Genomic DNA, 26,522 nt, shown 5'->3' on the forward strand with positions numbered 1-26,522 from the left:
AAAGCCACTAAGGAAGACAACACATGGATACAGGCACCAAAAAAAAAAAAAAACCCAAAAAAACCCCCCAAAAAACAAAAGCAAAACCAAAAAAAAAATACAGCGGGAATCTGCTGCCTGTACTTGTATAGCCTTGTTCACACACCTCTCTTGGTGCCCTACCACAAACACATCTGCTAACACACCCACAACCCAGATTTATGTATTTTCAGCATAGGCCTGGATTCAGACTAGTACATCCACACTGTCTTCATTATACACTATTAAACTGTCTATTTTTTTGAAAGATCCATATGTAACATATATTAATAGTCAGATTCAAATTCAATCTGCATTAAACCTCAAAGTTGTATCTGGCAGTGGAACTGCTGCTCATTTGTTCCTCATTTAATATTACTCATAGGTAAAGTCTAGTAAGAAAAAATATCTGTCAGAAAACATGGCTGTAATAGATAAATGAAGCAAAGATGGCCAGAAAGCAAGGCCCAACCTCACACATCACCCTGTGCTGTAAGTCAGGGCAGGAAAGACAAACAGCCCCATGTGTCGCTGGCGTGCAGTACCAAGGCAGCTCTGCCAGTGTTGTTGTGCTGTGCCTCTGCCTGCTGTCCCCGGGCAGAAACACAGAATATCTGCAAATCCCACATCACTGGAATGGCCAACAGACTCAATGGCTTCACACTCTGGTCCATTTCTCATGGGGTTTGTAGCATCTCACCCTCATCCTGATCACTCACTGGGCTCTCTGCTGCCTGTACTTTTTCCCCATTCCTCACAGAAGGAGATACCATTCCTTGTAGCATGATCCCCTCTCTTCCACCCTTGCAGATCTTGTATTTCTTCTGAATTGAGCCAAGGGAGGGCTGAGGGGGCACCCTGGAACCCTTATCAGGACACTCTAAAAGCCTCTCTGGAAAGGAGCAGTTGAGCTGAATCAGCAGATCCTGCACACAGGCACTTTGCAAGGGCTGGAGAAAAAGCACAGAACAGCATATGACATAAACCACCTTTGTGGAGAAGGAGACCATCTGAGCAGTATTTGAACACTCAGCATCAGCCAAAGAGCACTCACGTGCTTTGGGAGCAAGCACAGGGGATTCTGTGAGGCTGAACTGACATACTGTAATGTTCTGAAGGCTGTAGGGAGCCCCAGGGCCTCTACCACTGCCCTGAGAGGAGTGGTCAACCTACAGCAGTGAGAAGCCTCAGCAGGCTTGAGCCCTGCCATCCATGACGTCAGGTGCCCTAGGAAAGTTGGCAGCATGTTCACCAGCTCAGCACACATTCAAGGGGAGCCAGACAGCAGGAGCTGCCCTCTACCTATCCATCCCCCTGGTCTCCTCCTCATTCCCCAGATATCTCCACAACATGGACAACATATGCAAAAATTGGCAAACCTGTACCTCATAAGCAGAGAGGGAGAAGAGAAACCCCATTTATCTTCCCACTGAGAAGCCAAAGGAGAATAAGAGTCACCTCTGACCCTGCTAACAAGCCATTAGAGATAGGTAGGAAAGATGGGGAGACCTGCTCAGCTCCATCCACCACCTGGCTGCTGCAGGAGACAGGGTAAGGCAGGGCAGGATCAGGCAGAAGGTGCCAGGGAACAGAGCTGAGGACAGAGGGAAGAGAGAAGCTGCAAAATAGAGAGGAGTGAGAGAGGAACAAAAAAACCAACCAAACAGAGGGGAAAAAAAACCAAAACAAACAAACAAAACAAAAAAACCCCAAACAAACAAAAAAAAACAGAAAGAAAGAAAAAAATCCATAAAAACCATAATGGGACTGGGGGGGGTACCACAGATTTTGGAAGTGGCCAAGGCAGAGGCACACTAGCTGAGGCAGATGCAGACAGACCCTGGGCATGCTGTACCCCAGGAAGGGCAGGCACTAGACAGTCAGAGGACTCCCAACAGCTCCATCCAAAATAACATTAACTCTGAGTTTGGTCACAGCCTCATGGGGGTCAGTGCTGGATTCCACCATCCACATGTTGCCCAGCCATCTTGTGTCCCTAATAAGCTGATCCAGCAAAGCCTGGCTTGGGTGGAAGGCAATGACACAAATGGGATTATGCCAGCTTTGCTCAGGATCTGGCTCACCCTGGGAACCAGGGCTGTACAAGCCCAAGAAAAGCACAGAAAAACCTGCACAGAACTTTAAAACCACACATGGAGACTCCTTCTCTTCCAGAAGGACCACAGGCAGAGCACAGGGCTTTCCAGGTTCCAAACACAGATGTCCTCTCCTCAAAAGCAAGTTGGGAGAGCAGCAGATGTGCAAAGCTGCAGATGCCATACCTGTGGGTCTGCCTCAATGTTGATCAGGTACGCTTGAGCCTTGCCATCTTCGAGGACAGGAGGTGACCAGGTCTTCCCTTCAGCTCTGCAGTGGAAAATTAAGTTAACTCTACTTCAATTGTTTTTTAAAAAGCCCAAACTGAACTGCTCCCCCCCAAACAAACAAAACCCACAAAAATCCTAAGAAAGAAGCAAGCTCCTTAAATAAAACAAAAAAAAAAAGCAATGAAACAAATTTGAAAAAAAAACGAAAAAGAAAAAAAAAAAAAGACAAACAAGGGGAAAAAAAATCCAAACACACATATATAGCATTCCCTGGCAGGTTTATATTACATTTGCATTTGTCCAAAATTATCCTCAGAAACAATGATATATAGAGAAGATTACAGTTTCATCCTATTAAAACCTATTAAATGAAGCTCAAAACCATCCCAGAACTACAAGGTCTTCAGTTTAGGCTTAAAGAGACAAATTTATTTTGGTTCAAGAAATCAGAATACAGGCTCTTGGTGGCTCCTGTTTTGCATATTCCTGGTGTTGTCCTTTCATTGCAGTCCTGAATCCAGAAAGCATTCTCTTTACATGTGTACACAGATATATGTATACATATATACATGCAATCCCTGTCAGGCCTGTCTATTAGACCACATCAGAAATTCTATGAACACCTTTAAGGGAGAAGGCTTTCACCACCCTGTATGAATCATCTTGACCCTTTCAATGGTTGCCAGATAGAAAAAAGCCCTAAAAATACAGTTTCCATTCTCAAATGCATCTTCAGTCCTGCCAAGTCAGAGCAGAATAGTCACTGTCCAAAGATTTTCCATGTGCCTGATCATTTTTTCCCCCACAAAGGCTAGAATGTGATCTCCAGCACAGATCTCCAACACTTAGGCTATCAGGGAGCCGCAGGGGCCTGGGCAAGGTCCAGCAGGTAGATACACAGACCTTTCAGGATGCAAGAAGGTTAAGTTGGAAGATAAAAACTCCATTAAGTTCAAGATAAAGCTTTCAACATGTAAACTATTCTGTTTATCATCACAGTCTATATATGCACCACTTCACAAAAACAGGTTTTGTTCCATGGGTACAAATACACCCAAGTATCCTTTGTGAAAGGATTCTCACCCCTGACACATACCACATCCACTTTCAGTTAAATTATCTGCAGAGTCTAAGTTTGAAAAATAAGGAGCACAATTTGAACCCAAGAATTCTCCAGGAGATTTTTACCTTCGGCATTTTGCCGCTACACAAGTCAACATACAAAGCTGCCTTTCCAAATCTAGGGTCTGACCCAAAACCTGCCCAATGCAGGGACTTCCACTGACTTTAACATACTTTGGATTCAGCCCCTGAGCCTTTCAGCTTTTTTCCCTCATTATCATTACTGCTTTTCCAACACTTGAGTGATTACTCTCATAGCTAGGTATTTTGTTCTGATAAATTATCTTTACTATTGTTATTTGATTTTAGGCTAGGATAATTCACTTATAAATTGGTGTTTCCAACTGGAACAAAGGAAACAGCCCCTCCCAGGAACATCAGCATTTCCAGCAACCCTGACTTGCTTTTTGCCATGATCTGGTGCTGTGTACATTGCTTCCACATTGAAAATCAAATCTGGAGACCCAGAACAATGGAAATGCCTAATTACATTGGCAGGGATCACTATGATTACTTCTGTGCTTTCCCCTGCACTCAGCTAGCCCAACGAGAGCTCGTGGTGCCCCAAGAAGGGTCCATGATGACTTTCCCCCACTCAGCTCTGGAGTCCACATGCCAAACACACCATAACATATCCCCAAAGACCTCAACCTGCCAGTAAATAAGAACAGAGCTTCAGAAAGTGATTCTAATTGCAGAAGATAAGAACAATAGCAATAAATTCATTCCATGTGAAAGTATGGCTTTCAGTCACCAGTATTGCCAGCACTTCCCAGTTCTCCATCACCCTGAGAGAGATCACACTGTCTGTACCAGAAAGCAGATAAACCTGTGCTTTCCAAAAGTCATCATGGGTATATTTGCACTTAATGACAGACATGGACAGACTTCAGTTTACATGGAGAAGTCCATTCGTTATTAATGCTGTAATGATTAAACTCAAGACTTCACTATCAGTTCTGCAGTTCTGGTTATACCAGAAGTTCTTGGTATAACAGACCAACTTTGGCAGCTTCCAGCAACAGTCTGAACAAAGCCAGGCTCATGTCAGCCCCAGCTTCCACTTGAAGTACACTGAAACAAGCTGATACAGCACAATTTGGTCTCCACTTGGCACTTTAAAAGGCAAAGCTAAGGTGAAAGGGAGAACCACCAGCCTCACCAAAAAGAAAATCAAGTTGTAAGTTTGAGGAACATTTATGCTTACACAGGGAGACCCACTCTTTTCCCTGAGAACAGCAAAATACCATGTAATCTGAAATAAACCAAAATAATTAAGAGATTACTCTGCCCGAGAGAACAATGCTACAGGCAGCTACTGCAGGAGTGGCTGATGCTTGGAGCTCATGCCTCAACCCTGGCTGCCAGGAACATCCCATGTTCAAATCCCCAACAGAACCAGCAGCACAGGAATCCCCTGTACATCCCAGAACAAGTCCCAGAGCAGTGGGGACTTGGGGGCCAGCAGAGTTACCTGAGACCCCCCAGTAGCAGGTTCACCCTACCAGCAGTCAGAAGTTTGTGTTTAGGCAACAGCAAAAACCCAACGCATTTTTCACATTATCACAGGCAACAGATCAGGCATATACATGTTTAATATACAGCTCAAGGACAGAAAAAGTGTTCTCAGATGTGCTATAGGGGATTAAAGGCAGCTGTGTGGAAACCATTACCCTGCACTTACACCACTCTGCTCCCTTAATGGCATCTAGGACAATCCCAAGAAAAATAACTTGACCTAGGTTAATGCAAGGCCTTCCACACAGAGCTTCATAGGAAATGGACTCATAAACAGGACATCGCTTTAAAAAAACAAAATTGCAGACACCTTTTATCCCACGATTTGCTTTCTAAAGGTCTCAGAGTAATTATCAAAAGATTACTTGCATATGCTCATATAGTTTATCACAATTTTTTTTTCACCTGGTAGTGATTGCCAAGTTTCACTCTCAATGTTTGTAGAGTTGCTTTTAAGTTGCAAGAATTCCTGTGTCTTACCAAAATTCTCATTTCTCCATCCCCTTAAAAACTAACATTTATCACTTGGAGAAGTCGCAACCTGGATCCAGGTCACTGCTATCAGTTACCATGCAGCCACAAACCACCAGAATAATCACTTTGCTGTATTTCACCCCTTTTCTTTGGGGGGTGATTCCAGGGTCCTGCCCATCTCCTGACTGCTCTTCATTTCCCATGGTGGCATCAGTATGCTCACAACTGTTTGTTATCAATCACAACTGATTATTAAGCCATTAGCCTTCTAGAAGCTGAACTTGGTCTAGAAACAGCTACAGCCAATACTTTGAACTTCCCAGGGTTGTGAACCTCACCACAATAACCATAAGGTGTTGGATCAATCCTCTGCAAGGCAGGTGAGCAGCACGGGAGCTGACAACCCAGCTCATGCAGACTATGTCAAGAAGCTGCAGGGTATCTCCTCCTTCATTCCTCTGAGCTGAAACCATTGTGTATTGCTCTGGAAAGCTGCCAGTTTTCCTCTCTATTAGACTTCAAGGAGCTCAAGAGGGGAAACTATGATTCACTTTTTCAGTTGTACTTTTACTGAAAACTTGAGAACATACATTGTCATCCATCCCAGCTTCCAGCAGCTTGCCTGTACTGCTTACAGCTAACATACCCCAATAAAATCCCCAGGAACTGGGGAAAATGGGAGGAACATCAACTACGTGAGGTTCCAGGTACTTTTGGGGCTACACAGCCAGCAGATTCATTACCAGGCTTTCTCACATAGAAACTTTCAGAGAAACTCCATCTCTTTACATAGAACAGGAATAGAAAGAGAATCTTCACAGTCAATTCTCCAAGTAGACTCTGTAGTGGCATATATATCAAACTGAAGGGGAAGACACTGCTTCCAGGATTTAGTTTAGATAGAAGGAATCAAAGCTGAACCTTTGAAGATTTATTCTTTGACACCACAGAGAGGAAATAAACTCAGTTCAACCACCCTGGGGCTCTTGGCTGTACCTGGGGGTTGGGTAGATGCTCCCAGTCATCCAGCATCCACTTGGCCCTGTGCACAACAGCCCCAGTGCTGTAACCAAAAGAAAGGGCTAGAAATCATAAGAGTGTGGGAAGTTGAAAAAGCCCTCTTAGACCATCAAGCCCCACTGTTACCCCAGCACTGCCAAGCCCACCACTAAACCACGTCCCCAAGTGCCACGTCTTCGTGTCTTTCAAATCCCTCCAGGGATATGAGTTCCCTGGGCTTGAAAACTCTTTCAGTGAAGAAATTCTCCCTAACAGCCAATTGAAACCTCCCCTGGCAAAACACACTAACACACTTCTTGCCTCTTAAGGAATTTGTTGTGTAACTTGGAAGCAGCTTCACAGTGAGCAAAGAGAACAAGTTTCACCAGGTGTCTGTGAGTAATAGTTCATGGGGCTGCTCAACACCCCAGGTCTTTTTCAATCAGCTGCCATGTAACTGGCCTGACCCTTCCTGCACTAAGGCAGGCAAAGTACATCCTGTGCTACCTTGGCTTGAGATTCAACAGCTGGGAAGATGATGATGAAACAGCTGCCTTACTTATCACCAGGGCAGCCTGAACCATCCTGCTAAATCTTGAACAGCAGCATCATTGCCTGCTCTGCAGCCTCACTAAGCCTATGCGAACTCCTGGCTCCCCTCTTTGGAGCCATTAACCACAGTCTGAACATCCAGCTCTTATTCCAGGGGTGCCCAAATAATTCCTCACACCTTGTACTAGTGCCCACATAGACATCAATCACATTAATCAGCTCCTATTGCAAACCAATTAGGATTTTCAACCACTTTGTTTCAAAACAGTAAGGCCACTGCGCTGCTTTGCCTTTCACAGCCTCACTGCCCAAAGACAGATTTGCACATGTTGGGTTAAAGTAGGATCCAAAAAAATCCAGGGACAAATCAACCATTAACTTTAGGGATGTCAGAGGTGGTCTGGCCATGAAAGGAATTAGAAAATGAAGGGTGTGAAGAAGAAGGGAAACCCCCCCCTCAAGAGATTTGTCCCCGATAAAGGACAGATATTTGAAAAAAAGGAAATACCTGCTAGTCCAGCCTGAGATCGGGGCAGCTTCACAGATACCAACACTGACTGTGGGCTCCAGGGGCACAGGAGAGCCATGGAGCCCAGCATGCTTAAAAAGCTGTGACATCCCCTTGCCAGCAGTTTTCCCAACATGGGCATAGGGCCAGTTTCTTCAGGAAAGCTGGAGCACAAGCCTTCATCCTCCCTGGCAGACAACAAAAGGTTCAGAAAAAGCTGTGGGGCTCACCCTGACCCTCTGGCACAGATGGGCAGGTATGGACAGTGCTGCCAAAGGTTCCCTGGCAGTCTCTGTCAGCAGGAACAGTGATGCCATGAGGTTTTCCATCCCGCACCCAAGGTCCTGTCAAGCAGTGATTTCAGCAAAACACAGCTCCAACCCAATTTTACAGCTGCCTTTATCTGATGCATGATACTTGGTCTTGGTCAGGCCACCCAGTAACTCCCCCTTCTCTTCCCCAGTGACTTTCCTTCTGAACTTCCTAGTCTAAAGGAATTTACTGATGGAGTCTGAAAACAAAACCCATCTTGTTCTCGATCTCAGTAACATATAATGTCAAGGGTTGATGGAGAAAGGACACATAATGAAGCAGTCCAGAGGGCACCAGGGAGATGGAAGCACTGCACTGCCCAGTTCCCCGCCCTCCCCTTCACACTCATGCCTGGCTGGAGGAAGCTTGCTTTGACAAAACAGAGTTAACACCAAATTTAATGCATTTCCACAAAAGACACACAACAGGCTTGTTATTTCAAACGTATTTCAGACATATTTAAAAATAAATCTTTTTGTGTTGACTTGCAAACTGCATTTTGTTGAAGGCAGTGCACAGAAGAAATGCTGCTTGAAGAGCATCCTCTGCCCAAGCGAAAAGATACTAATCTACACCACCACAGCCAGGGCTTTCTTGAAGCTCAGCCTCAGAGCAGGGTCCAGGGTGTTGATCCACAGCTGTGACAAACAGCAGTGGCTGGAAATGCACACAAACCAACAAAACACCTCATCACTGCTCTAGGATATGGCTCCCTGAGCAGGACTGGGTCACCCCACATTCCTGGAGGCAGATCCTGGAGCAGGGATCCACTCACACCTAGGAGGAAATGCCACATGTGCTTCCTTCAATCACTACCAACTGGGCAACAGGATTCAACAGGTCACTTGGGAGACAGGAGAGAAATCCATGAACCAAGACACTGTGCATCCACTTTGGGCTAAACTAAAAATAGATCGAATAGTTCACCACTGGAGTTGCCGTCCTTACTGCAGAAAAAAACTACTCAGTTTTTCCTGACAAGAGAAATGCCACTCTCATGGACATCTCCGGGCACAGCCAAGGTGAGTTCTGCCCCTTGGAGAAGCCACCAAACTGACTCAACAGTGTGATCTCCAAGAGGAGCCACCCCAACCTGAACAGCTCCTCACCTCACCATCTGCTCCTGCCTTGCAGAGCCCTGAGCATTTACTTTTGCCTATGAGATAAAAATGTCTTTAAAATCTGTGTTTATGAAGACTTTAAGGCCTGACAAAACCATTGCAATCCTACTGCTTAGCAAAGCCTGACCATGTCACCCACAAATCCTGCACCATTTAAAGGCTGTGGGCCACCACCAGCAACATCTCTGTTAGAAAATTCACCTCCTCTGGACAAACCACAACGTCTCACTGTTAAAAATATCCACACCTTGGTAGATGGGAAAAAACAACCTGAAGCCACAGACCTTCCATAAGCATCTTTCAGATCACCCTGAGGTCATGAACAAACATTTCTATGTCTCAGGGAAACCAAGCAGCTACATCATCCCTCACCCCAACAAGGGACACACCAACACTGATGTGAGACCACTGTGACCACAACCTCTGCCCTGGGCAGAAATCACCACTTAAGAGAGGAGATGCACTTTCACAGAGATATTCAAGGGTCTAATCTGAGCCAATAATTAAACACCAGTTGACATGAGTGGCTAAAGTGAAGGGTAAAGGTGGGAAAATTCAGGCCATCAATTCACATAGCAGAAACCTTCATCGATGAGAATAAACACTGCCAAGCTGCAGGTGAAAGCTGTTTTCAGCAAAACTTGGTTCTGACTCCCAATGAAGCTGCTTTGCTGCCAGACCACCTCAAGAGCTGGTGGCTCATAAAAATTTCCTGTCACTACACAAGCATTTGCACCTCTTCTGAGGAGTGCTCCAGTAGCCTGCAGTCAGGAAGGGAACATGCCCTGGGCACAGGTTCTCTTAGGGGTAGAAAATCACCTAGTCTCCCTAAAACTGCTCCAGACAGAAAGGAAAACAACTGCCCTCCATGGCTGTGGGAAATTCCACCTTTGTGCAGGGGTTTTGCTTGTTTCCCTTATTTTCCTTCTTTTGTAATACTGAAGCCACATCATCTGTACATTATGGGGTGAGCTCAGAGGACTTTGCTTTAGCCAGGCAGCTCAGAGATGCCTGTCTGAGGAGCCATGAGGAATCACGGAGGGTTTGCTCCATTTATGGCAGCGCTCCTTCCCCAGTGCCCAGGCATCCAGTTAGAACTACATGGTTTTCCAAGAAAAGTATAAACAGTAAATGGTAGCTCTTTATATCAGGAAATGCCTCTTTAATCTGAAGTGGAAAACTATATCCACTTATTTAAAGTTACGAGAGACAGTACTAGCCATTTGTGAACCTTATAAGGAGCACGCATTTTGCCTGGATAATTTGTGATTTTGCTACAGAATTAATTCCAATAGAAATAAAAAAAATACCAAGAAAACCAAACAAACCAAACAAAAAACTCCACAAATAAACAAAAAGACCACAACACACACACAAAAAACACTCCAACTAAAAAAAAATAAAAACAAAACAAAGTCCTCAATACCAAACTCATGCCTTCATTTTCCTTTGAAATACCCTAAAAAAATAATTTGGCAGGACCTTCAAATGTTTTTTCATTGAAGAGATGCTTAAAATAATGGGTGGATATTAGCAAAGTGTAAGGGTTTGTCTAAAGGAGATTGATTCTCATGCTACTCTTCCTTGAATTGACACAACCTCAAAGACTTAACTCACACCACAGCATGGACAAGCCTTACAAGGTACAAATAATAATCCATGTTTATAAATGAACTTAACCCACTTTTGCTATCAGTGAGCCATTAAAAATAATTTTCTTTTACGGTTTTAGAAAACACAGGACAATTACCTAGACATCTGCTCTAGGGCCAGCCAAAAGTCCTCTGAGCAAAACTGACAGAGGAGCATATCAGAGAGAACCAACCTGTTCAGAGAGAGCAGCAGCTGGTCCACACATGCTTTGATCTTGTTTTGTGCTTCTAGATGCGTCATGTTGTCCGTGTTCTCCCCATTAATTGCCAGAATAATGTCTCCTGGACACAAGTCTGCCATGGCTGCTTTACTACCAGGGTTAATCTGGGGAAAAAAAAAATTAAAAAAAATAAAAAAAAGGGGTTACTTACAAGAATCCTGGGATTTTTTAAAAAAAGAAGTCCAGTTTCTTGGAATGAAATGCAGGTAAAGGAACAGTTATTTCTAGAGAATATATATTTTCTCTAAATCAATGGCACCTACCTAAGGTAGATGTCAGAGCTCTCAGGTAAGCCCCAGGTCTCCAAGCTCTACAACAGTCTCTAAAATAAGGAATTTCAGTCAATTCCAGCCACTCTGTGACCAGGTCCCGTCTCCACATTTGTCTCTTGCTTGAAATAAATGTAATACAGTCTTTCCAGAGAGATGCACTCCTTTGGCTTGAGAGCCTTTCATGATGCTGCAAGAATCAATCCCTAAGTAGCACATGAAACCTTCCTCTCTGGTTAACCACCCATACAGAAGCAGCAGCCCTCTGACTGCTGCCTGGGGAGAATTCACATTTGACATCACTTTTTCTGGTCAGACATCCAAATGACTTGCCTCTTTCTAACCCTGCATGGTCACCAACCCCAGAGGGATTTAGCAGATATGGCACTTGGAACATGGTTTAGTGGTAGCCCTGGCAATGGTGGGGTAACAGCTGGAATTGAGGATCTTTAAGATCCTTTCCATCCTAAAGGATTCCATGAGTCTATTCTATAAATATCACACAACTCTTTAAGCATCCACAATTCTTTCCTTGTGGTTTTGCAGTAGTGCCAGAACCTTATAAAACTTCTAACTTATTTCCTGAGAAACTAATGACAGGTCCAGGTACTGCTTGTGGTCAGCAACAAGACCAACCCTGAAGCCCATAAAAGAAGTTCCTGAGAAATTACCATTTCATTTACATCATCCTAAATGTGGTTTTAATTTTTACAATAATTTAAATGACACAAGGCATAGCCAGAACAGTTAAATATGTCTGGTTAAACTCTTACCATCTATGTGTTCTCCCTCTAATTTCTCCTTCAGTTTGTTCACAGCATCTGCTAACCAAACACATTTTCTCAACTGAGAAGTTATGACAAGCCCAATTTTGGTTATTCATGTGTCGCTGAATTAAAGCAAGCTGGTACTTTGATTCTGTTTATTCTTGATTTACACAGATGTAATTCCCTGTCTTCGATGGTAGGCCTCTGCCCCACCCTCCTTGAGAAATCCAGGTAACAGGAGCACTGCTCTACCCACCACCTTCCCTTGGCTTACAGCATTGTATGACAGCAACCAGACAAACCAGATACAGTTTTCAGAGAAGTGGGCAGTTCCCCAGTGCCCAGAAGCCCCTCAGTCACAGGCTGTCAATAAACAGGTGGCTTTTTTAGAAAGGGGGCATGCACACGTCCCAGCTTTCATCTTCACATCATATAATTCTACAATGGCTTGTGTTGGAAGGGACCTTAAAGACAATCTTGCTCTAACACAGAAGCACCTTCCACCCAGGTTGCTCCAAGCCCCATCCAATCTGCCCTTCAACATTTCCAGGGACAATTTGTTTGTTGTAGGGATTTCAAAGAGGATTTAGTCTTACAACAACAGCCCCTGTGGACTGCACTAGAGCTGTCCCTGGTGAGAAGCAGACAGCCCCCAGCATAACACCAGCCTGCTACACTGCTCTCTGCGTGACCACAGCTACTCACCACAGCTACTCGCACCACTGAAACACGAACCTGAAGGTGTTTGAGAAGCTCCAAAGCACTACTGACAGTTAAGTAGAACTGGCAGCCCAAATTACAGCTTTTGGTGCATTGTCAGAGTACATCATTATTTGCCATTTGCTCTTCAATAGTTTCAGCTGGGCTGTTTGGCTCTAACAAACCCACCCAGACCAATGGCTCACGGGCTGCCCTATGACTCAGCTCAGAGCAATCAACAGGAGATGTCTTTGAAGGCTCCACACACATTAGTTCTGACACAGGACATTTCAAGCCAAGATAGGATTATTTTCCCCCCTGGCAGTGTTAGGGTTTTTTCCATTCACACGGCATTAAGGTTTTTCTATAGCCACAGAAGCTGCCAGACTCATCAGAAAGCCAACCTAAAGCTCAACCAGGAACTCCAAGGAAGCACCTCCATGCTCTTGCCTGCTGTTACCTGCTTCCCTCAGTGTTCAACCCACAGTCCTGGCGGGCAGCAGGCTTTAGACTAACAGACATTCAACTTGACCCAGGACAGCTGTATTTTTCTCTTGTCTATTCAGTGCTGTTTAGATGTCTGATAGATTTTTCCCCCTGTACTGATCTTAACCATGTTGTAGCTTCCTTGAAAAATAAACTGCTCACAAATGGAACTCTTAGCTGTTTCCTATTTTTAGTTTCTGCTTTATTTCATATTATTTCAGCAATATTTCCATATTAGCATTTTATACAAGCTGTGGAGATGACCGAGGGCTTGAAATGAAGCTGCGCTCCAAGAATTCATTTGAGATACAGCATTGGTGTCTCAACACCTTGGGAATCATTATTGTAATGTCTGTCAGGCCCCAAGTTTTTATTTTAGTGAATAATATTTAAAATACTGTATACTAAGTTCTCCTAACCCACAGCTGTGCAAAACCATTGACTCCAAACATTCCACAGAAAGCCTGACAAGTCTGTTTATGGGTCAGTGCTGTGCCTGAATCCTAGTGCAGGGGTAGTGCCTGTTTTGGACATGGTTTACTGGTGACCTTGGCAGTGCTGGGTTAACAGCTGTACTCCATGGTCTTAAAAATCTTTTCCCACCCAAGCATTCTGTGATTGTATGAGCCTGGCAGTGCACAGAGATTTTTCCAATAGAGCTTGTATCAGAGGCACTCATTTGTGCCTCTCTCCAGAGAGCCCTCGAGTCTGCCCTGAGCCAAAACCACAACGTGTATGACATCAAGGAAGCATACACAAATCTGAGAGTAATCAAGTGTTACGAAGTTAAAAACACTGCAAAGAAAACCTGCATCAAGTCACTGCAGTCCTGTGTTCTTGAAAGGGGCCTCCAAAGGAGTTGATGTTTGAGAACAGGAGAAGATTAAGAAAAACAGTGGTAAGATTTTATTTGGTTTTAAAGCTCTTCATCTGTCCCAAGAACACACCATTTCAAAAATCAGTGCTGAATGATCACAGACCAAGCCCAGACTAATGGATATGTAACTCAGGGTGGTGCAAGCTATCTACTCACTACAGGCAGAGTAAAGCCAAGCCCCAGCTCATGCACCAGGACCTTATGTGGGCTACGTTCCACATGCTGCACCCTGCATGTTCCACCTCTCTTCTTGCCCAGGCTAGGTGCCTGCCAGGATTTGGGCTGCTTGTGTCCTTTTCTCCAATAAAAATCTCAGGCAGGGCAATCACACACCAGCAAGGAGTCAGCCCAGTCCCTCACATCCTGCTAACACCCAGGACAGCAGGGCCCCACACAAGAGTTGGTCTTTTAGGTGGGGAATTCTGTGCATGGATGGGGTGCTCTAAGCCCTCATGCCATCAACAGTGGAGTCTCATTCCCTGTGAGGCCATGGAGCTCTCAAAGACCTCTGCTTGTGCCATGGGGTGACAGCAACTTCAACCTTCAGAGCAGTCAAGCGTACAGTACCAAGAGCCAAAACCACTACAGGCTTAAAGAAACAAATATTTTTATTACAATCCCCATAAAGGTTTTTATTTTTCAATCAGACAAGAATCCCACCTCCTGTGGAAGCTCTGAGCTCCCAAAGATGTAACTTTATGAAACACTGAAGCAGCACTGAGGTGAATCCCCAGCCATCAGCTAACTCAGACTCTTGGTTACTGCTACCCTGCATGCAAATGTATTTTTCCAACATAAATCCAAAGCCAACTAATGAAGACTTTGGGGTGAAACTGCCCAACACAGACAAGTCCCACAGAAAGGGGAGTGGGTCATCTCTCTGCATCTTCCCATTCCAAGAGTACCAGTCAGCCTCTTCCTTTCTGCCATCCCTGGTGCTCAGCAGGCTCTGAGGCACAGCCTGGGATGCAATCCAGAAGATCTGATGGTTTCACAGAATCACAGAATGGTTTGAGCTGGAAGGGACCCTAATCTTGCTCCAACACCCTACCATGGCCAGGCACACCTTCCGCTAGACCAGGGTGCTCCAAGCCCCATCCCACCTGGTCTTGAACACTTCCAGGGATTGGGCAGCCACAGCTTCTCTGCACCAATGCCTCACCACCCTCACAGAAATAATTTCTTCCTCATATCTAATCTAAATCTTTCTTACTTCATCTTAAGGCCATTTCCCCAAGTTTTCTGTGAGTGAATCAAAGCAACTCAAAGGAACAGGTCCACTGCAATGGACCTGTCATCGGGGACCATGGCAGGGCTGGAGTGAGCTGGTGGTGAGCTCTTCATGAGATGGTTAAACAGAGCCCACAGTGCTACCCCACCACCTAAGCACCGCTATATTTTCAGCGGGAAGGAACCAAGCATGAAATATGTACATAACCAGTTCATGTGCTGGGGAGGTCACTGTAACTTGTGTTTTCACAGCTCCTTTTATGCTGACAGAAGCACTGGTGTGTTCACTGCCCAAGGCAGGCATGCACACACAGCTCGGCCACTGCTCTGAGAATGCAGCGTGCCTGTCAGATTTACTGCTCTCCTAAAATTAAATAAAATATAGCACTCTGAGTGCATCCCCTCTGCAAAAAGCAGCAGCTGCTTCCTCGCTTCTCTCCCTCAAAAAAATGAAGATGCTTGAGAATGCTTATAAACAGAAAATACTAAAAGAAACAAACCACTTGCTCAGCAATGATATTGTAGAGCGGAGCACAAAGGGGTGTTTGCAGAGCGTGTGCCCCAGGTGAGAAGCTCCAGGCTCTCAAGATCCCAGAGAGCAGGCCCTACTCACACAGCATGCCTGTGAAGGGTGTGTCCTGCAGGGATTTATTCCCCTAGGAACAAATCTGGCTTCTCCCCTAGGAAGCCAGAATGTACCTTTTCCCCCTTTTTCTAATAAGAACATTATTCTTCCTAATCACCTCAGGATATGTCTCATTTGTGACATCTTTCTATGCCCTCCACATAGCACTGTGCTTTGAAAAATACCAGAGGTCCAGTATTGGTGCCCGTCTCAACTCCCTCTATTGTTCTAGTAAGAAAAAGACAAATTTAAAGAAAGTGCTCCCAGTGAACAGCCCTCTTTTCATTGTCCTCTGACTCTTCAGTGATCACAGAAGGTTCAGTGATGGTATCACCTGTAAGCATCACCTCCACACTATGCCTTTTGCCAAATCAACCACCAGGGAACTTTAGCTCAACAAATACAACCAATTTTTAAGAAATATTTTTTCCAATTGTATTCCCCACTGCTTTTTCCAGGATTACCATCCACCTCTCCGCTCTACTCTAAGGCAGCTAGCCTCCAGCAGTTCCCTTCCTCAGCCAATTTGATACTCTGATGCTATGAAACAGATTGGAATAATCCCAAAGCCAGCAGCAGATCTCTTCTCTGGCCACTGGAGGATCACTAGGATTTACTGAGTGCTGGCATCAGGCAATGGCAGGCCATTAAAATAAAGTACATTGAAGGTTAAGCACAAGGCAGTTGCTAAGTTGGTTAGTGTTGGAGCCGTGCAGTCTAATTTAGTAAGCAAGATTATTCGTCAAGAAAAGTTTCCTCTTGAAACACAGTGTTCTACCTTCTGCCCTGGAGCTTGGCCACAGAAGGGTGCCAGGGCTGGGAGAGCATTCAAAACAGGGCAAAGTCCCCACGCCTACTGCCTGACTCTACTGGGGAACAGCTTTGCTCAAGCCAGCTTTAGAATTAGGCAAACACAACCTTATCTACCAGGGCCTGGGGCAAGTGGGGTGTTAGGGGCTGTGTACAAGCCCACTACATGAACAGCTCAGTGAGATATGGGGTTTGCTCTACCACACATCTGGCACTGATAACAAATCAAGCAGAGTAGTTTTCTGTGAACTTGTTTGTTTTAACCTTTTCTATCAACACTGCTAGATCTTGAGAGAGCTACTGTTTTCTTTCACTTCAGCACCTGTGGTTACAGATGATTTAGAAAATAAAAATGTTTTTACTAAGTGCTTAGCTATCTGAGAACCACAAGTCAAGGCATTTTGAGAGCTCAAAAATCATAGAACAAGTTCAGTTAGAAATATTATATTGTTCCTTCTAGGATTTTATATGACATGTATTTCATCCCCATGCCACCAAAAATGAAATTAAACTGCACTGGTATGCATTAGTTCCACACAATTCATAATGGCATATTTGTATTAAAATTCAAGGACTCATCCAACTGCAGGAGGACCAGGATTATAACCATCAGGTGTGTTACACAGCAAAAGAAGTTTAGGTTAAAAAAAAGAATAATTGCACATATTTCCTCCTGTATGCTTCTTACACCAACAGGGCTGTCTGTGCTAGTAAACCTGTTACCTAACTATTCTCTTTAACCCACTTTATCAAGTAGGATTTAAGTGCACACTTCTACAAAATAATTTTGAATACCCATCCCAAGAGGCAATCTTTCAATCTTCAAGGAAAACTGACATCACTACCATTTAAAACAAGAAGAAGGGGGAAGGAAGAAAAACCCCAAACCCACAAATTCCTAATCCCAAATACCCAGGGACACTGAACCTATACTGCTTTGTCCAGCCTGGCAGAGGCCTGGTGTGTTTTTCACGGGTGTGCTAGGTTTATTTTGCTAACTTGCCCCAAGGTGTGACCTTGCCTAAATGGATCTACATGAATCATTCTTTCCACCTGCTTTCCCATTTGGGATTATCAGTGTGCTTAATTACGGTAATTAGTATTAAGTTTTCATTCCAGCACGTTCCACCATTACTGTCACCTGAATCAGCACAAGCATTTATTCTTCTCTTTCAGTTATTAAACAAAGCCTCAGCAACAGAAACACTTCAGCAGCAAATATATTTGTGACATATTTCTGCTAGTTCTTATCTGTAGCTCAAACTAACTGTTCTGTTACCAGCACAGCTTCATACTTAACCACCCAGACCTCTTGCCCCCGAGTTTACAGGAATGATACAAAAACTGACTAGCAGAAGTATTTCCTTCCACTTGAAAAATACCATCCCACTTGAAATCCTCTAACAGCATTACTATGCAACCAACTGAGGGACAGCTTTCATCACTCAGCTCTACACAGGCAGTAAACCCACCAGAAGTCAGCAGAAATCAGGTGGGATTCAGCAACACAGAGTGGCTTCTTCAGCCCATTTGGGAGCTCTGAATAGAAAGTGCATAGTTTCCATCTAATAAATTATCAAATACATAAGAATTACATGAAACAAAAAAATCCTTAGGGAAATCAAAGTCCTCCTAACTTGTCTCAAATGGAGACAAAATTCCTGCTCCTTTTGCTGCTGTCTCTGATCCTTGCCTTCCAAACCAACATATGTGAAGTTCCTGGGGTAACCAAACCTGTTACTCCCAGCCCTAGCTCTGGGGAACCCCTTCTGGCTCAGCCATCCCTACTCACACAAGAACAAACCCCACAGGCCTCCCCAGATATTATACCACTGTGTGGGTTCCCCCTGCATTCACACAGGGTCACAGCATAGACTTGGGCATTTGCCAGTTGCCCTGACAGAGTCAACAAAATTACTTTATTGGAACTCCTTCCTCAGCAGAACTGTTTCTCAAATATCCTAACCTTTAACAGGACACATCTCTGCTCAAATGAAAACGCTGCTTAAGTTTAAAAGTCAACCTTAACTCAAACAATACCCGGATAATGGATTGCAGACAAATTATTTCTCATCCTTCTTGTGTTACAGTTCCAAGCCACTGCTGAAAACTGCGTTGTTGCTGTTCCACTAGAGACCAGCAGGTAAACTAATGTCGAAGCCAGCAAATAAAGCAAAAATTGCATTAAAATCTCATTCAAAACACACTGGAATTGGTTGATTTGTCAATTATCTGTTTAGCCAAGTAATTTATCTATGATTTCAAAAACGGCAAGTGCATGGATTACTGCTGGCAGAACTGGGCAGATGACAACATCGGCTGCTCCAGGAGCAGAACAAGCAAGTTCAAATGATTAAATGCATTCAGCTCCTCTACTTACACCTAATGACCAATTATTTTTTAATCCCAGGCAAGGGGTAGGTCAACTGTGACAGAACTACACAGAACTACAGCACTCACTGATGTGGTTACAAGCACAACACTGAAAACAGCCAAGTGAGTTATTCCATCCTGTTCTTGAGCAATGGCTGCTGGTCAAAAGAAATGTTGTCACTGGACTAAAAGCAACAGGGAACCCCCTTTCCCACAGAGGGAAAACACAGCACCCAGTATTAGCCTGCTCAACCAACAGCTGTCAGCTACCAGAAATTGAATTAAGTCTTTAAACCACTTTCTATCAAGTCATTAAGGATCTCAAAGCAGATCTTTTGGATCATTTCCTACCCTTATAAATATCCCTAGAAGGAGTAGCCGTTAATGATGTGATGTCCTACATCTAGAGTTAGATCACTGTAACACTGGGTATAAAACAAACTACATCTCCCCCACAGAGCATAGCCTGGGGCTACAACTCTCTCCCTAGCACTGTGCTGACAACACACCGGGGTATGACCCTCCAGGGCTGTGTGCCCCAAAACCAGCTGAGCAAACTCCAGCCCAGCTAATATGGGTACTCCTGAATATACAAGAAGAAATAGGGGATATAGTACACCTAACTTTTCATGTGACTGCATGAAAGATGTCCTAAGCACGCCCTTCTGGATTTGCATTTATCTTTAATACTAAGGAGCACAACACCCCACCCAGAGCCCTGGCCTCCCCAGGGCAGAGTTTAGCATCAGCAGCTCAGCAGGGCAATCAAATCTTTACCCCTTGCCACTTAAGACTGACCAAGTCACAGAGGGAAGTGACTTGTTTTCGGGAAAAAAAAGACCAGTGCTTAATGCAATGAACCTATTTGAGACAGCTGCAAGAGATAGACTGAATATACCATCAGCACCTGCACAGACAGCCACCTCACAGGCACTAATGCCAAAGTAAACCCTTGTGAGCAAGGCAAGTTCCATCCCAAAGCAGGACAGGGTCGTTGTCATGTCCCATGCTATCAAATCCATATATTATCATTTATCTCTTGACAATATTATCACAAGACACTTTTGTGGACCACCTTCAGTTTTGCTCCCTGCCCAACGCCTCCCTGCCCTGCACCACTGTGCCTCTTCCTCAGCTCACCCTGGCAGCTCCTCTGAATATTTCCAGCCTCCAGCACCCAGAACTGAACGTGGGTGGCCTTGGATGCCTCAAATCCCAAACTCAAGCTATTTCCCAACATAACCAATCCAGGTAAGATGCTTGCAGAACTGTGCAGCCCAAACACCTTGTGACATGTAATGGCCCTTTGGGCCAAGTAGTGGGATGCAGCAATTCCACATCCCCTCAGGCAGCCTAGCACACCCAGAACATGCTGACATCTTGGGCCCACAGCTGGATATGGGATTCTGAGAGTGTGGTCCTGTCACATGGCAGAATTTCTCCTTTTCCAAAGAGGTTTGTGATTTAATGGCACTTTAGTGTAAAACAAATAAAAATGAAATTAAAGAAGAAATGCAACTGAAGGAAGCAAAAGTCAACCAAAAGCCTCCACAATCAGCAAGAGTCTCCCTCCTGTTGTGAGCCAGGCCAGGCAAAGTGGATGGAGGTTCTCATTCCTGGAGACAGGAAGCCCCCAGCCCCCTTGCCCATATTTCAAGCCAGAAAGAATAGATTTCCTAGACAATTACAGAATAAAAGGGAATATGGCAGCCATGATCAGTCCTCTGCACAGCAGCAGGGTTGCAGAGACCACCACCAAGCAAAGCCCAGGCTCTGCAAGGAGCCCTCCAGCAGCTGCCTCCTGCATCCCCATGGCCCGAAGCTGTAGCAGAAGATAATTCTTCCCCAGCTTTAACATTTTCAGGTACTATTTGCAAACCAAGTGGGATCTTTTCTTGGGTTTTAGAGACTAGAGCTCAAGCAAAAGCACTCTACATTTATATTTACATCCTAGTACAGCACATCAGAGCATCAGCCCCCTCTTCAGTGGGAGGAAAATTTTAAAACGATCCAATTTAAAAGGCTGCCAAATGGAATAACATCCTACATCTGCTTCTTGAGTTACAACTCCTAGTGATCCACAGCAAGACTGTCCTGAGGAAAATCACCCTCCTCATACCTCCCGAGTTTGCTGAATCAGAAAGACTTAGGTTTTTCTTGTTTCATATTAACCCAGTTTTTCTTTTTTTTCAAAGTAATAGGAAACTGGCTACCTCCACTAAGTTCAGATGTTCATTTCCACAACAAGAGCATTTCTACAATTGCCAGAAAGTGGATCCCATGTTACCAAGGAAGAACCAGAACTCTCCATGTCCAAGAGGTTCAGGCTGAACCCCAAAAGAAACGTGCCACCTCTCACAGCACAGCCCCCCAGGTTGCACAGCCAGCCCCACCTGTGCCACCCTGGCCTTCCCTCTCCTCCATCCATCTCCTCCTGTTACTCCTCCAAAACAGCCCTCACTGAGGAGCACTAGGAAAGGGGCAGTCCAAAGTAAAAACGGAAACAAAGCCATGGGACAGACATGTTTGAACTCAAAGAAACTAAATCTCCTTAAAACATGCTCTCTTCCATAATTCTTTCTTTGAAACTATGAATGTGTTTTCTCTTTTCTGTCACGGCAAACAGCTTGTGTGCATTATAACAGTATTTTTAGGTTACAGCTCCTTTCAAACGCACTCAGTGTTTGTTCCAGAAATTCAGCAGCCCAGGGGAGCTCGGCAATCCTACAAAGCCCGACATGCCGAGAAAGCAAAGCAGCTTAGGGCACCCAGCCCTTTCCCGGGGCAGCCGGGCGGCGATGGCGGGAGTGTGCCCAGCTCACACACAGCACCTCATCCATCACACAGCCCATCACGCCACCTCGTCGCCACCCTTCCCGCACGGGGGATGGTTTGTTTTCACATACATCTACGCACAAAGCCTATTTCAAGCTATCTGCGGCATCTGAGCAAAGAATATTCCAGAATGCACATTAGTGAGGTCAAACACAAGTGTGAGTACACTTGCACAGTAATTATTACCAGCCCACAGAGACTCCAGAACACTGCAGCCTGCACGGAAAAACTTCTTGCTGACTTAACTCATGCCTTCTTTAAAAATCCCAACAGCCTATGAACTCAGTCCAGGGCACGAATCCAAACCCTGCGAACATTAAAAACTTTGAAAGCAGATCCTTACGAATTAACATCCAAAAAAATAAAGCATGAAGAACGCTGCAATACTGGGAAAAGCAGCTGGAACAGCGTAAAGCTCAGAGGGGAACACTTATTTGAGTGTATTTGGTGCATATAGAATAATTTGGAGTTCAAAAAAGCCCAAGCGCCGCTACCCCCTGGGCCCGGGTAAAGCCCGCCGACTCCGGGTACCGCCCGCCACACCGCCCATCACCTGAGGAGGGCCCCTCTCCCTCCGAGCTCACCCTGGAGATGGTCAGCGGGGCGCTGAAATCTTTACCGCCCACCAAACGAAACCCCCACGGCGAAGGGCCACGCAGGACCACCGAATGGGACATAGCGGCGGTGAGGCTCTCCCAACAAGTCTCACTCGCGATCACCGGCGGCAGCTCCTAAAGGAGCGATCCCGCCTCCCTGGCACGCCCCGCCCGCAGGGCGGGCCGGGAAGGAGGGACCGGGCCGGGAAAGGAGGGACCGGGCCGGGCCGGGCCGGGCCGAGAAAGAGGGACCGGGCCGGGAAAGAGAGATAGAGCCGAGCCGGAAAAGAGGGACCGGACCGGGCCGGGAAAGAGAGACCGGGCCGAGCCGGAAAAGAGGGACCGAACCGGGCCGGGCCGGGCCGAGAAAGAGGGACCGGGCCGGGAAAGAGAGATAGGGCCGAGCCGGAAAAGAGGGACCGGACCGGACCGGGCCGGGCCGGGAAGGAGGGACAGACCCGTTCCGGGGTCGTTGGGGGACCTTTGGCGCGGGTTTCCCCCGTAGCCTTTTGTAAGTGCGGTTTGGAGCCGCTGCTTGCAGTGATAAAGTTGCAGTACTTTACGTAGTAGTAAAGCATACGTTTGGTGTGCTCAAAGTCCCCCTCAACTGCAGTTTCGTCCTCTACAGTAGGAGGAAAATGATGCAATAGGTCAGCAAACGTTGGTTATGTTTTATTCATTACGGTAAGTCTCCTGAATGAGGAAAAAGAAATTCAAGAAAATAATGGGATTTGGTTTAAAGCATTTTGTGACTCTTTCACAGTCATCACCTGAGCAAAGGATAAACTTCCAAGAAAATAATCACAGAATGGTTTTGTTTGGGATGAACCTGAAATGTCATCTCAATCCAACCCTCTGCTGTGGGCAGGGACACCTTCCACTGTCCCGGGATGCTCCAAGCCCCATTCAACCTGCCTTGAACACTTCTAGGGATGGGACAGCCACAGCTTCTCTGGGCAACCTGTGCCAGGGCCTCACTACCCTCACAGGGAGGAATTTCTTCATAATGTCTAATCTACCTCTGCCCTCTGTCAGTTTGAAGCCATTCCCCCTTGTTCTGTCTCTTCAGGTCCAAATCCCTCTCCAGCTCTCTTGGAGCCCCTTTAGGCACTGGAAGAGGCTCTTAGTTGTCCCCAGAGCCTTCTCCAGGCTGAATGTTCCCAGGTGTCTCAGTCTGTCCCCACAGCAGAGGTGGTCCAGCCCTCAGAGCATCTTCATGGCCGTTGTACCCCAATATTTCTGTGTCCTTGCAGGGGTCTCTGGAGCAGTACCTAGAACTGCAGAGGATCTCAGTTTCCTGGTGGTACAGCTGGATCAGTGACTGTTTGAGCACCATGGTGATGTCCATGCTGCCAGTGAGTGTTTAATGGGATGCTTTGCAGGTACAGAGTGGTGGGTTGGAGGTGGGGGGGGCAGTAAGCAGAGTTGCTCAGCATGTCCCCCAGAAGCTGAGAAAAAAATTCTCAAAATATCTGTAAAATTTCCTTTTCTTCCTGGAAAAGGCAGAATATCCCAGTTGAAAAAAAGGACCTAACAAAGGATTCATTGTTTAAAAAGTCCAGTTTTGTTAAGCACTTTCACATGGCCTGGTTCCTGCAAATTTGATTTATGTGCCATTTGCTGCAAAGGCTCTTTGCTCATGACATGGGAAGGGTTGTGTGACTGGCTCATTGCTGTGCCCATTTGCTTGGCTTTAATCTGGGACAGGGGTCAGAGCTGTGACTTTAAAATAGGCTCCTGAGCTGTCCTGCAGCTTTGGGATATAGCAGCATGAGTACAGTCTACATGCTGTGTCACAAACCTGAAACATAGTAAACTTGGTTTGCTTTGTTAGAAAGGTGCCTGCAGAGGAGGTCCAGCTGCAGCCAATACCAGCAGAGCTTTCCCTTACTCTTTGTTCCTCACAAGTACCTGCCTTCACCAACAGAGGCTACACAGTCTGACTTTTGTCTGGGGGATGAATCATACCTCCTTATTCCTGCATGATATCACCCAGCTTGCAGAAGCCTGGGAGTAGGCTGCTCTGAAGTTTCCTCGCTTGTCATGGAAAATCCTCCCATCCAAACAGTAAAATTCCTCTCGCAGAGACCTGGAGGACTGTTTGATATCCCACCTCTCCCGCTCTTGCTGTTCAGCAATGAAGAGGATTCTCTGAAGGACAGAGTTAAAAATGTGCACAAATGCAGTGTGTCAGCAATGGCATCTCCTTTCTCTTAGGAGAGAAAACAAAAAATTCTTTCTATGAAAGGCACTAAGTTTACTGGAAAGTAGCAACAATAAACCAAAGATATGGGGGGGGGGAAAAAAAAAGAAAAGAAATATAAAAAACCCTAGAGTTCTGTAGAGTCAGACATTTCCCACTGTCATTCACTGGAGCTCCATTCCCTAGGTGGGTTCTGAACTGCATACTGCTGTGAAGGGCAGCTCTGCTGTGCAGCAGAGCCTCAGGGGTTCAAAGTAATTTGCTGGCAGAGGCAACAGATGATCAAAACGCAGAAATCTCCTCTATTAGAGTGTTCATTTCAAAAGAAGACAGGAAACTGCTGGCTCTGAGGCACTTTCTCTTCAAGGCTTTTTGAATGCTCAGCCCAGATCACTCTTCATAGAGCTGTCTTAATCTAAAACAACCCAAGTAAAACAAAATTAGCCAAATTGATACAAATTTGTGGGTGTGTTTATTCCAAATGAGACTGTATTTCAGAATACACTACACTGTGTGAAGTAGAGACAGTTTGAATAAAACTATATGCATTTGAATTGCTCCGGATGGGAAGTGTTCACTTGCAGAGCAGCTCTCAGGATTCAGAACTGTATCAGGAACTAATTTTGCACCCCTCTGTCATAGACATTTTTCCTCAGGATGCAGGGAATGAGAACATTTGCTAAAGAGGTCCATGGTTCATATGTGCCCCATATTCTCTCAGCTGCTCACATGCCTTTTCACATTGTTCTTCCTTTGAGCAAAGCAAACACGACTCTACAGTCTACAAAGGACCCAGTCAGTCCTAACTTCAAGCATCTAAAGTGGGCTGATAAATTTCTGGTTTTGTATTTGATAGAATCATAGAATCACAGAATAATTTAGGTTGGGTGGGACCTCAAAGATCAACTTATTCCAACCCCCACTTACAGGGACACATTCTTCTAGAACAGGTTGCTCAGTGAGAATTCTTCAATTCTATTTTAGGTCATTTCCACAAACTAATTGGAATTCTACTTCAGAGAAATTAATGGGACCAACAGCAGCTGAACCTTGCTGTGGCAGCAAGCCTCAACACCCATCTGAAATACACTATTGCCAATGTGCCCATTCTTCAGCTAAGTGCTGAAAGCTCTAACAAAGACCACACATAATTCAAAGGGAGGTCAAACAGGTTCATGAATTCAATCTCATCACTCCGGTCACTTTATCTTGCCCTTCCCTGATATTTTCCTTGATATTTGTTTCCAGGATTTTTCCACCCCAAAGCCTTATCACCTCTTTATTTCTTTTTCTGACTATTCCATTTAGGCTCTACTTCACCACCGGTGACACTCTCAGTTTCCTTCCTTTGTTATAACAGACCAACTGGGTAAACTAAAGATCTTTGTGTCCCATTTTGAATGAACATTCACATTTTCCATCTGCCACCCTCCCAATATTTAGCAGAGATCTGTGTTTATCTGAGAGTCCTGATAATGACCCTTCAATGCTTTTTTTTTCAACATCTGTCCATATGAGAGTGATTTAAAGCATCATTATGGCTTCTTAGTTCTTCTACAGGTCAGGAGATTTTCTTGCTTGTACAAATTGTCATCAGGGCTCTGGCTGTTTCTGCTTAGAGCCATTTCAGTGGCTGAAGTTAGTCATGAGTTATCCATTCCTGGAAGTATTCAACACCAGGTGGGAAAGGTCTTAGAGCAACCTGGTCTGATGAAAGATGTCCCTGCCCATGGCAGGGGATTGGAATGAGCTTTAAGATCCCTTCCAACCCAAATTCTGTGGTTCTATGATTTAAAATTAGCTTTAAGCAGGAAACTAGCTGTTAACCTGTGTGTTGGCCTTGCCAACAGCCACACTTCTGTTAAAATTGTGCACCAGAGGCTCATGGTTTGCATTTGAAAATAATTTGTAGTGAATGGTAATTGGTA

General features: G+C 45.1%; 1 protein-coding gene across 1 annotated transcript in view; it reads right to left on the bottom strand.

The window, feature by feature from the left end:
- PDLIM4 (PDZ and LIM domain 4) overlaps window positions 1–22,503 on the bottom strand; it is a 43,005-nt gene extending 20,502 nt beyond the window's left edge. The window contains exons 1-3 of the mRNA XM_062502556.1: window positions 22,380–22,503; window positions 10,777–10,928; window positions 2,301–2,385 (exon numbers count right to left, since the gene is read on the bottom strand). Of these exons, the coding sequence (XP_062358540.1) occupies window positions 2,301–2,385; window positions 10,777–10,928; window positions 22,380–22,472 (330 nt within the window). The 5' untranslated portion in view covers window positions 22,473–22,503. The remainder of the gene's footprint in view (window positions 1–2,300; window positions 2,386–10,776; window positions 10,929–22,379) is intronic.
- Window positions 22,504–26,522: the final 4,019 nt, after the last annotated feature.

This window comes from Cinclus cinclus, chromosome 14, assembly GCF_963662255.1.
Source record: "Cinclus cinclus chromosome 14, bCinCin1.1, whole genome shotgun sequence".
NCBI classification, from domain to species: Eukaryota; Metazoa; Chordata; class Aves; order Passeriformes; family Cinclidae; genus Cinclus; species Cinclus cinclus.